Source organism: Anolis carolinensis, chromosome 6 (assembly GCF_035594765.1).
Source record: "Anolis carolinensis isolate JA03-04 chromosome 6, rAnoCar3.1.pri, whole genome shotgun sequence".
In the NCBI taxonomy this organism is placed as follows: Eukaryota; Metazoa; Chordata; class Lepidosauria; order Squamata; family Dactyloidae; genus Anolis; species Anolis carolinensis.
This window is the reverse complement of record NC_085846.1, coordinates 81,490,569-81,507,775: the sequence shown is the minus strand read 5'-3', so window position 1 is coordinate 81,507,775 and position 17,207 is coordinate 81,490,569. Positions and strand designations below refer to the sequence as shown.

The window sequence follows — 17,207 nt, the reverse complement described above, 5'->3', positions numbered from 1 at the left end:
TAATCACTTTGCACCAACAGAATGGAATTTCTGGTCTTCGCTTTACTTTTGTAGCCCACCCAGTTCTTTAAAGTCAAAGCACAAATAATTCTTGCAATACTATTTGATAGGTTACAATGTTTCCCAAGAAAATCTTGTAAATTTACTGTAAAGAAGAATCAATTTAATGGCATATTGAAGCCACCCATAACTGAGAAGTGGTGCGATGATGCTGTGTAACAGGCTGAGTATCAACACACTGATGACACCTGGCCCTGAAGCTCTGGGCAACCTCATCCAGTGGTTTATATAAATAGCATGGGGAGAAGACAGAACCTTTAGGGACCCCACAGACTAATGATCAAGGGGGCCAAGGAGGAATCCGCCAGCACCATCCTCTGAGAGTATGCCTTGAGGAAAGAATGGAGCAACTGCAGAAATCTTCAAACCCCATCCCAATGCAGCAACTCAGAAGACACCATGGCTGATAGTTTTGAAACTGTTGAGAGGGCCAGCAGAACCAACAGGGACATATTGCACTTGTCCATTTCCCTGTGTAGTTCATCCATCAAGGCAACCGTGTCTCTGTCCCATAATCCGATTGAATTCAGAATGAAATGGATCTCTAGATTATCCGCCTAATCCAGGAACCCAGAATTTGGGAGGACACCATATGCTGTAGATCAGGCATGGGCAAGCTAAGGTCCGGGGCCGGATGTGGCCTCCTGGGTGCTTACCTCAGGCCCTCATTTTCCCTGTCCTCTTGCCAGAAGAACATGGTGACCCAATACATCCGTATGCCAAAAAGATGGGGGAGGAAGGCACATAGCAGCTGAAAGTGATCTCAGCCATCTCCTCATGGAAGATAGTGTGAGTGGCCCCATCTTTATGCCGGGGGGACAGCTCGAAGAAGGCATGTGGCGTCTGAGGGCAAAACTGCCAAGAGGACAGTGCGGGGGGGGGGGGGGGGGAGGATAGCTGCAGTTGCCATGTGTCCACTCTTTCTCCCGGCATAAGGATAGGGCGAGCAGCCCCGCCCTTATGCTGAGAGGACAACCTGAGGATGACTCAGGCCCTGCCCTGCCCCCTCCTGGCCTCGCCCTCTCCCGGACCCTCTCTCAGATCCACTCCACCTAGCATGTGTCTGTCCCTCTCTCTCCTGGTCGGGCCCGCAATGTGGCCCCAAGACAAAAAAGTTTGCCTATGCCTGCTCTAGATAGTGATTCCCAACTTTTGATCCTCTAGGTCAGTGGTTCTCAACCTGGGGTCCCCAGATGTTTTTTAGCCTTCAACTCCCAGAAATCCTAACAGCTGGTAAACTGGCTGGGATTTCTGGGAGTTGAAGGCCAAAAACATCTGGGGACCCCAGGTTAAGAACCACTGCTCTAGGTGTTTTGGACTTCAACTCCCTGAAATCCTAGCCAGTTTACCTACTGTTAGGAATTGTAGGAGCTGAAGCTCAAAACATCTGGAGGATCAAAGGTTGGGAACTGCTCTAGGACCTTTCTAAAAAACAGAATGTTGGAGAGTGACGTATAGTTAACAATACAGTAGTATCTAGGGAAATATTATTTCATAAGAGGCTTTAGCACAGCTTCTTTCAGACATGTTGAGACCCTGTCTTGTGGTAAAGAGGCATTCATCACTTCTCTTACCAACTCAGTTACTGCTCTTCTTCTTTAATAATCCAGACAGGGATATGGGGAGAGAGCATGGGGCTGTGCTCTCATTAAAGAAAGGGTGGAAGACCTATAGGAAATCAGTTTCAAATTTTACACACACACAATGCACAATAGGTTGCAAACCTAAAAACAACAAGCCATCAGGTTTGACCTTTAGGAATATGTCAATGCTTATATATTCCCAAACAATTTCAAAATATTCATTAAATCCTATGCTGAGCAGGGCTTAGTTTTTAAAAGTTTTCAAAAGTATCTCCTGCTTCACCATCTGCTAATCTAAGATAATATTTAATAGACGTTTTAGCATGCCCATGCTGCCCAAATCAACACAACAGAGAGCAACCAAATAGATGGCCTTCTATGTAATGGTGTCTGTCTTTTGATCCCTCTATGCTAAGGGGCCCAGGTGGCACTTATTTTGATCTCATTCAGGCACATGAATGGCACACCACATGGTAAAAGGTTTGACGTCCTGGTTGCAGTCTTTGCTGGTGTGAATACTGTGCAACCTAAATGCTATAGAATAGGAAAAGAAACCCAGACTGACTAAAGCTGCAGCCTTTGTCTTTTTCAATGTTCTGTAATTTCCTTCATGTGCCGAAAGCTGAACAGCCTCAGAGAAGGAGCTGCATGGTTTTTGGAAAATGACATAGTTTTCTGGACAAGCTGTAGAGTTTTTGCAGGGGGGAAATCCCTGAATGTGCTGAACCTATGGAATGAAAAACATTTTTTTTTCAACCTGTATTGGAAATTGGCACCCAAATGTTGTTCTGCAGCCCTTGAACATCTGGGAAAGGGGGCAGACTTCACTCACCCATCCTGCTGGAAAAGGGCAAAGGCTGATGGATAACTCATTGCAGAACACCCCAAAAAGCGACTGCGTTTTGTGTAACCAGCATGGCTTGCTGTATTCAATCTTGCATTTTTTATTATTTCTGAGAATACATTGTTCCTTCTCCTTCTCTGCAGATGTATGTACAGTTTAGAGAAGTTACTTTTTGAAGTACACTTCCCAGAATCCCCTAATACTGGCGTGGGGAATCTGAGAACTACAGTTCATAAAAAAACTTTGCTAAATCTAGAATCCATATGCCTTTGCTATGTCATCAAATGGTCTCCCACAAACTGGTATGACATTAAATGAACTACTTGAGTGTGTATGTGTGGCTTACTGTAAAGGTCAATATCTGTACAATATAAAATCACGAACGGGGCAATCACAGAAATTTGACTCCAAATCCCCCTTTCAAGGGAAATGATTGATGAGTTGTTGCAGATAGTTCTGGCCAAACACTCGATTCCATTTCTGCTCTCGGGGTGGGCCTCTGTCATTTACACCTGCCACACAAGGAGACTTGGAAAGCAAAGATATAGGCACACTGTGAAACAGAATAAAGGGTGAACAAGAGCTATTTCTAAACAAAAAAGGACAATGAGAGGTTTTTCATTTTTTAAATGCATAGATTTGGAAAGAACAGAAAATGTGCATACCTTGTGAAACAGAATGAATTGGAAATAGTAGCCCAAAGCCATTTTTAAAACAAGTTGAATGAGGGGGTTTAAAAAAACAAAAACCTTGCAGCCCATTTAATGGGAATAAGGGAGGACAGCCAATCAGAACACTGAAGGCAAGATTAAACTCTTGGCTCAAAATTTATGACTGGACTACAAACTTATTCCAAGATTATTTTAGTTACTTAGCTGCCAGAAGACCCCCACCCTTTTTGCTGCAACACACACCAACAGAGCTATCTTCAGGAAGCAGTTTTGTCTCTGTTTCTCTTTCACACGCACACACAATTGTAGGTATGATTATTTTGAAATTACGGGTTTCAAATAAATGTATACAACCTAGAGAGAAAGTTAATTAAAGAAAAAATATGGGATCATTATTTTACAGCTACAGATACAAATAGCATGATTTCTTACATTGAAAAATAAGTTATTCACAAAGATTTCTAAGAACTTCAGAAAGCTGCTTCCTATAAAACCTTGCTACTGAAATGGACATCAAGGTGGAAATTCCATCTCTGAAATGTACAGAACACCCAAAGACGTTGGGCCCAAGGGGACATCTGTTCATGATAGGTGGTCTACTAATTCTACCAGTTCCACTCCGCTGTTGCAGACCTCTGCATGGCTGTGCTCCAGCTAAAAGTAGTCACACATAAATCCCACCGATGGCAATGAAACATAAACACAATTAATTTTAATTGGACAGGGGCCCACATATTCTCAATTACAATGTTAGATGTTTCTTCACAAAGACCTATTCTGTTGCCTTGTCTTGGAAGTAACCCTGGGTTTTTCAAAGGCTATGTCAATGGATTACCAACTGGCATGATTATCAAGTTGGCAAGGCTTCCAGAATGGTGATAGACTACATGTTTGCAACTGCTAATGGTAATTCTGAATTATCAGCCTAATGAAACATATGTGTTTGTTTTTGGTCTCTGAGATCTACTGAATGATTAGGGGATACCAGGTTTTCACTGGGCAATTTCATCACTTCTTATATCCCTTTGACAATCAATCTAAGTGGGCTGCTTTGACTTCCTTCTCAATTAATGGTGAGGCTGCAATACCCGATGAACAGCTTTTCCATAGTGAACCTGCCTATACCCTGAAAGCAAAATCTGAAATCATTTGATTATCTCTTTGAGATACTAGCGATTCTTGTGAATATATGTCTGTGGAATGGGTCTTCCAATGCTTTGCCACTACACCATCATCTTTCTAATGCCAAATTAAAATGCTTAACTATTTTCAGACAACATAATAGGCGTAGCTGGTTGATTTTAAAGCCTCATCACTATGCCAGTTAATTATTCCTGATTATATTAATTTTGTTTGCTCTAGTTTGATATTTGTTGCTGTGTGCTTGTAAGTTTTTTCCCCAGCTTACAGCAACCTAAGCAACCCCATCACGGGGGGCTGAGAGTTTATGACTTGCCCAAGACCACCCAATGTGTCTCCATGGCTAAGTAGGGAATCGAACCCTAATCTCCAGAGTTGTAGTCCAATGCTCAAATTTCATCATACTAGCTCTCTTTGATATTATGGTTATTTGGATTGTTTTTAAAAAACTTTTGTATATTTTAATTACTATATGATGCCTCAGGCTAGATTCAACTGTTATTATTATTTACTTTATTTTTATGTTGCCTTTCCCCTCATGTGGACTCAAGACGGCTAACAATGACATGACACAATACAATAGAATTTAAAAACAAGGCAAATATATATACATATGTTAGATCCAAGTACGGTTGAGTAGAACTTTTGAATTCCATTGAATATACCTCCCTATGGTATATTCCATTCATCCAGCAAGTCTACTCTAGTTGAGATTGCAAATTGGATCTAGGCCTTCTCTCTCTTTATTTAAAAAAACCATCTAAGAAATCTAATAAATTTGAACCCTGAATTAAACTTAAATAAATACACATTAAGAGAAATATGCCACTCCTAATGATAAAAATAGCTACTGTCCAAAACTTCGAACCCCTGGCTAATCTAAAAATGTGTTTAAATTTTATATTCTCTGTTATAGATGTAGCTAAACATTTTATAGAATGTATTACTCATACTTCCTCCTTTTGGCTGCTGCTTTTATGGATTCCTATAAACACAAAGACACAAAAGAAAGGTTAAAAATTGCTTCACCCCACCTTGTAGGTGTTCAGACTAAGTAGATCTGAAGTGGGGAAGAAAAATGGGCAGTTCTGTAGGTTCCATCATCAACTCAGAGCTTCCTGAATTCAGCACACTGATGTATATAAAATTATATAAGTATCTTTGGAGAACCAGTGTAGTGTAATGGTTTGAGTGCTGGACTACGATTCTGGATACCAGAGCTTGATTCCCCACTTGGCCTTGGAAACCTACTGTGCAAGTCATTTCCTCAGCTTCAGAGGAAGGAAAGGCAATCCCACTTTGAGAAATCGTGCTAAGAAAACCCTATGATAGGTTAACTTCACTTCAGGTTTGCCAACTCAGAAATGACTTGAAAGCATACAAGATATGAGTTTGGATGAACACGCTTTCAGAAATCCTGTAACTGAGAATCCTGCTCTTGATCGTGGGAGCTCTTCAAATCAATGGAAAGAGAGTAAGCCATCATCTATGTAAGTCCCACTAATTCAATAGAAAACAACTGCATTCAAAGCCACTGTAAGCATTATTATTATATTTATTTATATCCCACTGAAAGGGACTCAACATGTTTTATCTCAACATGTTGCATAATCTTTCATGCACAAATACATAGGGAAGTAGGGGGTAGACTTTACACACATATTCATGCCTCTACTCCACATTGGTTCCACATATTACAACTTTTAAAAATATCATTATTATTTAATTCTATTGTAATGTTTGCGTGTTTTTTGGACCTTAAACTATATTAGTTTTATTATAAGCCACTTTGAGTCTCTTTTTTGGAGAGAAAAAGAGGGATATAATAAGGATGACAACTCATGTCTAAAATTCAAAATGTCTGCAGTGCATTCAGAGTGGTCTAGTTTTAGCAAGGAAGGTTGTTGTTTTTTAAAATTAAAATTATGGTATATATAAATGTACTCAAGGCCACTGTACTGTAGTGCATGCAAAAATGCCAAAGACTTTATAGGGACTTTCCTTTGCCACGGGTTGGGCTACTAGAACTATAAATACATTTAACATTCTTTTATGTTGGCTTTTAAGGATGGTCCCTCAGTATGTTTATATTCTTTCAAACTCCTGCTAGAGTCCATAGTATTTGATTGTTTATTCTTATGATAAAGTCACACACTTTTATCAGCATTTTACACAACAGTACCTTTTCTCATGGCATTTTTTTTATCATGTCAGAAGCGACTTGAGAAAATGGCATAAAATTCCAAGAGGCAAGGCTACTGCATGATAAAAACCTGATACCATCCTAGGTTTCATGATAATGGAAGTACCCTTTTCTCTTCTGCCATATGTCCCATGGCATTTCATTCACCATCCTCACTGCTCTTGTTCATTTCTAGTTAGGCATAATCAAACAGTCTGGTTTTTCATTTGCATGCTCTTTTTGCTCCATTTCAATCTACCTCCTTTCCTCCCTCCCCATAGTGTTTCACAATAAATGAACTGACAAAAATAAATTATGGACTGAAAAACAGACCACACCTGTCAGAAACCTCATTTGGCTCATGCAAGATATAGATGTGGGATTTATTTCCCCAAAGAAAATGAAATGCAAACAAGTATGATTTTCCCTTCTTATCAGAATATCTTTACTGGTATTTTCCCGCTCATCTATGGTACTTCATCTTTTCCTGTAAAGTAATGGCTGGATGCCATGAAACCCGCTGTTCTTACCTGTAGGTGTGCTGCTACGAAATGATGAGGAAGGTGTGATGGGTGGAGTGACTGGTGGAGTAAGGCTTCCGCTGCTGTGGCGCGGAGGAGTAGAGACATTCCCACGGGACACGGAGCTTGATAAAGTCAGAGAGAGTTTAGGCTGGATTTTTTTCTTCAGAGATTCCTGCTCTCGTCGAGCCGCATCAGTCATAAACCTGCAATGAAGGCGTCACCAACTGTTACAGGATTTCTTGTTTTTTGTTTTTTTTTTTGGAAGAGTAGCATTGGACAAACATTCATTAGGAAGATTTTGTATCATTCTTCATGTTACATTTTTGTGGTGCTCCCAAGGAGTTCCTGGTGAATCAAAGGCTGTGTGATCATGGCATTGTTTGGTAATAAAAAGCCATACAGTTTATTGCTGCATCTGTATGGCAAAAGACAAATTGTCCATTTACACAACACAGTTATAGCATAATCCTTCCACCCTAACTGCAATGTCTACAGCCTATAGAATCCTAAGATTTAAGCTTGAAAGTCCTAAACAGGCTTCTGAGTCCAGGAACAAATTACAACCAGGGCAATAAGTACACAGTATTTGTGAGTTGCTCAAGAGCTGGTTTTCTAGAAGCATTCTGGGAGCTGCATTTCTTAACCACTGATGTTTCCAAACCTCCTTGAGAGGAAACACCACAGAGAAAGCATTACAATACTTAGTTGGGTTGTAACCACATGTAACCATTTGTAACTTTATATATTTGCTACAACATTGTATATAATGGACGCTTTGCTTTTGCTGGTTTTTGATTTGAAGACCGCTCATGTATGCCAAGATCCATGGATACTTAAACACATTATATACAACAGTACAGTAAATATAACGGACATTCCTTATATAAAATGTTCAAAAAAGATTTTTTTTTTGCGAGGGGGGAGGGGGGATTATTTTCAAGTTGCAGATGGCTGATATACAAACTGTGGATACAGAGGGCTAACTGCAAGTACACAATTATATTCATAACAATTGTTGGAGGAGAATTCAAACAATATACAGCAGTATACGTCTTACGAATTGGTACACACACACACACACAGATATCCTGTTTCCCGGAAAATAAGAAATCCCCTGAAAATAAGACCTAGTAGAGGTTTTGCTAAATTGCTAAATATAAGGCCTCTCCCGAACGTAAGACCTAGCAAATTTTTGTTTGGAAGCATGCCCACCAAACAGGACACCAGAGCATGCAGGATCGGTAAATGTATGTACCATAGATTGTTGTATATGGAAATAATGGTGGTAACAAGAAATTCTGGATAGGATTCACAGTTTGTCTGGTTATGCTGGTTTGTGATGACAACTACTGTACAGTATAGAATAAATGTTCATTTTTTTGTTCAGCAATAAATGTGAATTCTTCTTCATGAAAAATAAGACATCCCCTGAAAATAAGACCTAGTGCATCTTTGGGAGCAAAAATGAATATAAGACATTGTCCTCTCTTCAGGGAAACAGGGTACATACATACACATGCACTTTGGATAACATAGAGAAGAGTTAACCCCTGTGATGTTTGTTTTGTTGTCTGTGCCCATTGAGAAGATTTCACCTTACTTTCTGTCTGTGTGATAATTGAATTTTGAAAAAATTTGGCTTGTTGTGGGAACAAGGATAGATGAGAAAGCTTCAGTTGAGCTGCCTTTTCCCCAGGATAACTCTTTCAGGATTGAATTTCCCTTCCGAGGGGTAGATTTCTCTCGCTTTCTACTGTCTCACTCCTGTTCTTAACTATAAGGTATGAGTCATTTGCAAATCAGATGTTTGTAACTTGGTGACTGCCTGTAGTTGATATAAATATTTATACTGTACTACACACATACACACGCATATAGTGAATAGGTGGCACTAACCAGATAATGCAATCATCAAATCACCCATTAAAGCCAAATTCTAATCAGTTGCCTCTTGATATTAAATAACTTGGCCATTCATTGAGATCAGTTTTCCAATGGCAGTGGCTTTCACAAGTTGAGATAGCTTTTCAAGCATGTCCTTTTCCAGGGCTAATTGCCTTCTGTCTACCTTTTAGCAGTTAATTACCAAACTTGTCATTAATTAATGGCAAGGACCAACTTCATATGGATTGCTGCATAAACCAGAAAAAAATGCCTTATATTCTCTGGCTGCTGGAAAAACAGTTATTAGCTTGCCCAGACTAATTTTTCAAAAGGCTGAATAAAAATGGTGCAATAAACTACTGAGTACAGTTTAATGTAGCAATTATCATCCCAGAATTTCACCTTCACAGCAGTTAACAGCCAGCTTGTTAGGGCATTCATCAACCTTGCTTTGGCTTTGGGTCATTAATTAACAAACCAGTCATCACTTGCTGCTAACAATACATACTTGATGTGTTACTGCTTAATCATAGGAAATAGCTTTATGGATGCTTATATTTCATTTCACATCATGTTTGCAATCTGGTTCAAATGCCTTACTGCATTGTATAGTAATAAAGGGCAAGCATAAAAGATGTAGTGTGCATTATTGGGCTGGACAGTGTAATGTCTCTTTAATAAAACACATTTATGCTGTATTTAAAACATATTTTCAAACACACCATTAATTTAGTAATTTAGTCCCGATAGCACCATGCCTATTAAGCAACATGAATATCTGGCTGCTTTCCCCTAAAGATACAGTGGGCTCTTGGTATGTTTCCAGGATTCCCATGGACACCAAAATCCATAGATACTCAAGTCACTCTATATACAATGGTGCAGTAAAATCGTGTCCCTTAACTAAAACGGCAAAATAAAGTTTGCCTTTGGAATTCTTCTTTGTTCATTGAATATTTTGAAACCATGGATGGTTAAAGTCATGGATGGAGAATCTGTGGATATGGAGGGCTGATTGTATGTTCATTTTAAAATCCCACTGAAATTTCGTTGTGAGGAAAGTATGAAATTTAAAGATGTTAGAAGGATGTTCCCCCAGCTAGTGGCAGGTTCTCCCACAAGCTAGGGGACCACTAGTTACAGTTGCAATCCTCCACAGCAGAAGCTACTAAACTCTGGTCCTCCAGCTGTTTGGGACCTCAGCTCCCAGAATTGTTGACTAAGCTGGCTGAGGCTTCTGGGAACTGAAGTCTAAATCATTTGGTGGGTCAAAGTCTGAGAACCACTGTTGTGGGAGCATCCAGAAGTTATAGGCCCAAAACATCTGGAGAGCTTCCAAATGTGATGGGCCTCTAAATAAATCCATACAGTAGGTTGCTGGGTGTTTTCCGGGCTGTATGGCCATGTTCCAGAAGCATTCTCTCCTGACGTTTCACCCACATCTATGGCAGGCATCGTCAGAGGTTGTGAGATCTGTTGGAAACTAGGCAAGTGAGGTTTATATGTCTGTGGAGAGTCCAGGGTGGGAGAAAGAATTCTTGTATGTTTGAGACAAGTGTGAAGGTGGCCACCTTGGTTAGCAATGAATGGCCTTTTTAGCTTCAAAGCTGAAATATAAATCCTACTTGCCTAGTTTCCAACAGACCTCATAACCTCTGTGGATGCCTGCCATAGATGTGGGTGAACTGTGAGGAGAGAATGCTTCTGGAACATGGCCATACAGCCTGGAAAATTCAGCAACTCAGTGATTCTGGCCATGAAAGCCTTTGACAATACACTGAACAAATTCCATACAATTTAGAGACTTGCAACTTCCATCAAACCTACTGGGTATAGCTAGTAGTGAGGAATTATGGAGTTACAGGCTCAAAACAAAATGTATTGATGAGACTATACCAAATAGCCTGATGTTTGGCATTTTTAGTATAATTTCCTATTTATTTCTGCTTCATGGCAGGGGGTTGGACTGGACGGCCCATGAGGTCTCTTCCAACTCTATGATTCTATGATTTGATGGGGTCCAGCTTCAAATAAACATATGCTGGACTGCAGATCTATGAGCTTGTGCTCACCTGATGAAAATCTAAGGAACAGGAAAGGAATATTATGCCTAGATGGACAATAATCCAAATGCAAAATCTGTATTAGGCAAATCATAAAAGGATTAAGTTAAAACTATAATTATAAACAATGGCATATTTATTCTTACAGAGTTAATTTGATACAAGTAACAATTATCTGCCACAAGTTATTATTGTTTTTGTAATGAGAATGAAGCGAAGTGCAATATAGTAATAAGAACAATGTTGCTTTATTATTGTAATGGCTAACACGTTATTATTGTAATGGCTAACAAAAACAACAAGTAATGTAGTGGGCAATGCAATATTTCTTTTCACAAAACAGGACCTTATTAATGACCATGAATTAATTTCTGAACAGCATAATGAATAATGGGGAATTTAAATGATTTGCACATCTTTACATCCACATCTTTATGTACTGAAGGCCCAGAGATATAGCTAGCACAAGAGCAAAAGGGCATGCTTTATGTGCTTTCAGTTTCAAAGAGAAACAAGAACTAGGATAGGATCTTAAGTCTGCATAATTGTGAAACCTATAATCACAACGATACTACATATTTTTATGCACCCATTTTATGCGACATTAAATTTATCTAGCACAGCATGAGACATAAAATATATGCAAGTTGAATAAGGAAGCATTAAAAAGATGTGTCACATATAAATATCAAAGAGAATAGACATACAGGGAATCCAATTAACCAGAATGAACACTATTTTTAAGGTACTGCTTAATTTCATTCATGTTGTCGTTCTGCAGGTTGCACCTCAGTTAAAAAACTCATCTCTCATTCATCAAATTAATGCTTTAAACTATAAAGTTCACAGGTATTTCTCAGAAAGTTTTAAAAAATTAAGCAGCCTGTGTGAAGTTTAGAACAGTCCCACTGAAATTAATGAGATGTAAATTGCTAACTGAAGTTTTGTTTATTTTAAAGTGTTTACTATTAGTATAATTTAGCTTGGATTCAAGCTGGTATCATTATTATCAACAATTTTATTGTTTCTGAGGATGATTTTTGGGAGAAACTGATTAGATCAGAAAAAAAAACTAATTACAGTACTATATAATAAACTTCTAGAATGGTCTACTGAAACAGAACAAATTAATAATTCAATGATAAAATGGGCAAGGAACATTGGAAGACCAATACAAATTAAAAAATGGGAAGAAATTTGGCTGAGGAAACTAAAGTATACGTATGCAACAGATCTTAAACAAAATTATTTGAAAATGATGCACCGCTGGTATATGACACCAGTAAAACTTGGAAGAATGTACAAGAACATGGACAATAAATGCTGGAAGTGTAAGGCAAATGAAGGTACATTCTTCCATTTATGGTGGACATGTAAAAAACATCGAACTTTTGGAAAAAGATCCATGCCGAATGTCAAATTTTTTTAAAAAAATCTTTTCCAATGAAACCGGAATTTTACCTTCTGGGGATGTTTGATCAAGAATTATTTGCAGATCAAAATTTAGACAAACTATTTACTTTTTTAACAACAACGGCAAGATTAGTCTTCGCCAGAAGTTGGAAGTTAGATACTATTCCTGAAATGAATGAATGGATTATTAAAATAATGGAAATAAAAGATATGGACAAATTAACGTTTCTATTAAAAGAAAACCATGGTAGTGGAATAAAGAAGACAGACTGGTCACTTTTAGAAAATTATCTTAAGAAATATTTAAGTTACAGGTGGGAACTAACTGGTATTTAGTTTTTCATATTGACAGTGTTACATTATTATCTTACAGGAGGAAGAAGAACGGAAGTCACCAAATACCCCTTTTCCAAACCTCATTTCCTCCCTCCCTTTTTTTTCTTTCCTCTCTTTTGCTGTTTTCCTACTTTCCTATACCTATATTGTTCCCCCACTTTTATGTATATAAACTGTTTTTTTTTCCTTTCAATAAAAATTTATTTTAAAAAAACACAATTTTATTGTACTAGTCATTGGCCTCAACAACATACGGACACTTCAATATATTTATGTTCTAAATATAGGTTGAATATCCCCTATCTGGAATTCCGAAATACTCCAAAATTGTTCACATACATGCCTGAGATAGTGACATCTTTGCCTTCTGGTGATTGAATGTACACAAACCTTGTTTTGCACACAAAATTATAAAAATATTATACCTTCAGGCTATATGTATAGATGTACAGGAAGCATAATTGAATTTTGTGTTTAGACTTAGGTCTCATTTCATTATATTTATGCAAATATTTCAAAATCTGAAATTCAGAACATTTTGGGTCAAAAATTATTTTAGTAAGGATTGCTCGACCTGAAATTTTACAAATTTCTATTACAAATAATTCAGTGTTATTTCTCATAATAATATCATTTGCATTCTAAAGTTATTTATGAAAAAAGATGATGCAGGCCAAAACTCTTCAGTAACTTATGCTTGTACAATCAGTGTACATACTTTTTATAATGTTGTGTAAGAAGACATATGTACCTCCTTGTACAGTGATTTCCTCCCAAGGTATTTCCATGCAGCCAGTTTGTTCCCAGGGCATAAGGGCTACTTCATGTTGACAACCAATGCCACCTCATATCTTCCTCCATAATTACACTGGTGGCTCAATGCTCCAATAGCATCAAAAAACAATCTTGGATATAATAATAATATAATATAAATCTCCTAGCCCCAATTTAACACTGTGTCACATTTGTAAGTGGAAACTGAGTTATTTCGTAAATTAATCCTACCTTTAGATGCAAATAGCTATAATTTTTTAATACCATGCACCCAAGCTGATGACAAAGTGAGTATAATAAAAATGGGTCAAGATAAATTAGGCATGTGATTCTTGTTGATGAATCCTTCATCATATCAATTCAAGTCAAACTCTGCAGCCTCACTCTATGGCTTTGGGCACAAAGGTGCCTCTCCAGTCTGACTGCACATCTATAAAAGAAGGTTAATCCCAATTTACCTTGCCAGGTTTCTGTGAGCATAATCACAATAAAGATAAAATAATATACGGTAGCAACAGCTCTATGTGAAAATAATTTTGTGTAGCCTTTTAAGCAGTTATATATTTAGTGTCCTTGAAGTGGGAGACTTATTCTCTTGCTTTTCACTTCCTCAGGTATTACTGTTGATAGGAAAGGGCTTCCCACTGAATCAGAATACATTATCAGGCAGAAAGCAGGAAGTACGTTGACCATTGTTTAATCTGCTTTATCATCACAATAGCAAAAATAAAGGTTGTGTTTAGTATAGTTTATATAATTAGTTTTAAAAGCTAAGTGAGAGGTATTGAAGTATAATTTGCAGAAATGGTGTACCACAAGGCATAGTGATGGTAGGAAAAGTATAGAAAGACCCACAACTCTTAAGTGAGGGTAAACATACACATTCCCATTTTAATTAATTTTCTAATGTAAAGTGCAGCTGTAGAAAAGTTGACAAATATTAGTAGTCTCTACAGTTTAGGTTTGATAAATGAAATCACGTTTTTTATTTGAGTCTTTATTCAACGTTACAATATATACTTTCTGCTTGGTTACGCAGGCCGACTTTATTAATGCTTATATCTGACTACTCTAAACTCAGCTACGATGTACTGGTTTGAGTTTCAACGATTAAATGACACACACACACGCACACACATATATAATTTCGGTGGACGCCTGCTGCTATGTGAACTAGCTGTAGGCTATTAAAATAATGAGTCCAGGCTGAGTCATCTGATCTCATGCTTGGTGCAAAGCCCAAGGAAAAGGACTTTATCCATAATTCCTAGTCTGTTTACCAGACTAAGCGCAGACTCTTGGAAGCTTTGCCCATGAACTCCCTTCCCCCCTTCCAACACCAACCAACTTCTGGGTTCCACACAAAACATGGTATAATAGAGCCCTCTGCAGGTTGGCTTTGCTCACCCAACATTATTTTGTCTTCTGTATACCAGGATGTGATACCAGGCAAGAAAGGATAAAACAGGATCCATCAACATGCCGTCCTAATTCTGCTCCCTACTCTTTCATTCCCAAATGGGATTAGTCCTAGAGGACTAATGAAACCATGGATTATAGCTAGTGACACAGGAAATCTAGACTGGGAAAAAGATACATTTTATCATTCAAGGAAATATTTCAGAATTTCTAGAACTTTCAAAAAATAACTTTTTGACAGTTGCTTTGAAGGTGACATTTTTTCCAAAGGCATCTCACACAGTGATGTAAAAAATGTAAGCCTATAGAATGCTTACTAAAATGCCTAGGCCTTGATTCGCATTGAAACTATAAAATAACTGAACACAAAGGCTATGGTCAAATAAAATAAAAATATATCATATTAAAATTATAATGCATATTGCCAAATACATGGACTCAAACAAATAGGTACAAATTCATGGACTAATATCTAATTTGTGTTAAAAATGCCAAACAAAATTGATTATTAACTCTTTAACCAGGTCTTGCAGTTACACATACAATGCTTATGTAATTTTTCAAGTGCCAGTAATTGCCTTAGAGTGAAAAATGGTATCCAAACGTTCAGATTTATTTTGCCACTGGATGGAAACTTGCATTTAATACATTAGTGCAGAGCTTTCCAAACTGTGTGAGACCCAGAGTGTGTCGGCTGCAGGGTGTAGGTATGGTGCACAAATGTAACAGGAAATGACAAAAATATTGGAAATGTGTGTTATTATCTAATAAATTGTTTTTAAATATATATATGGAAAGTTTTCATGAGACATGTTGTGTCTCCATTTATTTCCTTATTACAATTCATGTTTGTGTCTGTATCTCTTATAAGGGGTTGGTTCAACCTCCAGTTTGCTAGTAAAATTGAATCACTGTGTTGCAAAATGGTGTATGTCTAAAAAGTGTGCCACCCACATGAAACATTTGGAAAGTTCTGCATTAGGGTAGGAAAAATGCAGAATCTGGATGGGAATGGTCTGCTCAGTCCACTTTTCATATATTTCCCAAGGAGCAGAAATTTAGACCACATGGGCAGTTGCAAAATTCCAACAATGCACATTGCTCGCCCTATTACTCAGAGCAGAGAAAGGAAACAGGTGACAAGGATTAAGGGCGAAATTAAATTTGCATATCTTCAGCAATGGAATGGAAAATTAACACCAGTGTAACATGATTTAATGGCAGCAACTCGGTCAGAAAAAAGAAAAAGCATAAAATTTAAAACCAGTCTGGTCGAGGAGCTAATATGGCAGATAGACGAAGGAAGGGAAACTGCTCCATAAAGCTCTTGGCAACGATGGGAAGACAACAGCTAATGGAAGAAACAGACCCCAAAGCTAAATCAACTATATGACAACAGGCTATCAAATGTTAACTGATCACAATCATTCTACACAATCCATCCAACTATACATTAAAGGAAAGTGAGAAAGCCACAGAAGGTTTAGAGACCACTTTGAAATGCAAAGAGTTTGCAGCAGGAGGCTTTTAAAAATCTTGACTATTTTTTTCATGATGTTAAATGAGATATACATGTTTATTCTTATTTTCTCAACACTTCCTTTATATGGTACAGTTTGATACTAGGGCCTAGTTTTCTCAAATGCTGATGCTCTGCATATATAACAAAACCAAAACCTTTCCTGTATTTTAGTATTTAGCATGGACAAAGATGAAATAAAATGGCATTCCTCAAGTAGCTTGGTTAACTGAAATTGCCTAGGTGATAATCTCTTTTTATGGCAAAAGACAATGTCTAGGGATATATGAGTACATCATTCTCATACTTGCAGAGTTTCCCATTTTCCACTGATATTGTGATTCCATATTAAATTTTAAGACTCTGGAGAAGGGGCTGCTTGGAAATGCGGCAGATCCACTGGTGCTACTTTAATACTGGCTGGGAAAAGCTTATGGATGTGGCTGTGGACAAAAAGAGGCAACAGTAGGAAATGAGGAGTTATGAAACCAAGTAACAATGGATAGTTCCATGGTAAAAGCTGAAATCCACAATCCTTCTCTTACATTAAATCTGTCTCTATCCTTATGCTACACAGTGACCACAACTCAAGTGGCCCTTTAATTGGATACAAACACAAGCAAATACTAACGCTCTTTCCTTGGATTCTACAATAATAATCCTCATGCTATTATATCGTTGTAGGGCCTAACAGGGTTTCCTCACCCCACTCATAATGTGCCAAGGACCAACACAATAATTGTGCCCATTGATTACAAATGTTTCTGTCTTTCCTGGAAACTTGCTATGGACCAG

The 17,207-nt window shown here is 37.8% G+C and overlaps 1 protein-coding gene across 1 annotated transcript in view; it reads right to left on the bottom strand.

Annotated features, from left to right (window-relative positions):
- The window catches only part of jazf1 (JAZF zinc finger 1), a 145,796-nt gene that overhangs the window by 28,328 nt on the left and 100,261 nt on the right, over positions 1-17,207 (bottom strand). The window contains exon 3 of the mRNA XM_062957666.1: positions 7,011-7,207. Coding sequence (XP_062813736.1) covers positions 7,011-7,207 — 197 coding nt within the window. The remainder of the gene's footprint in view (positions 1-7,010; positions 7,208-17,207) is intronic.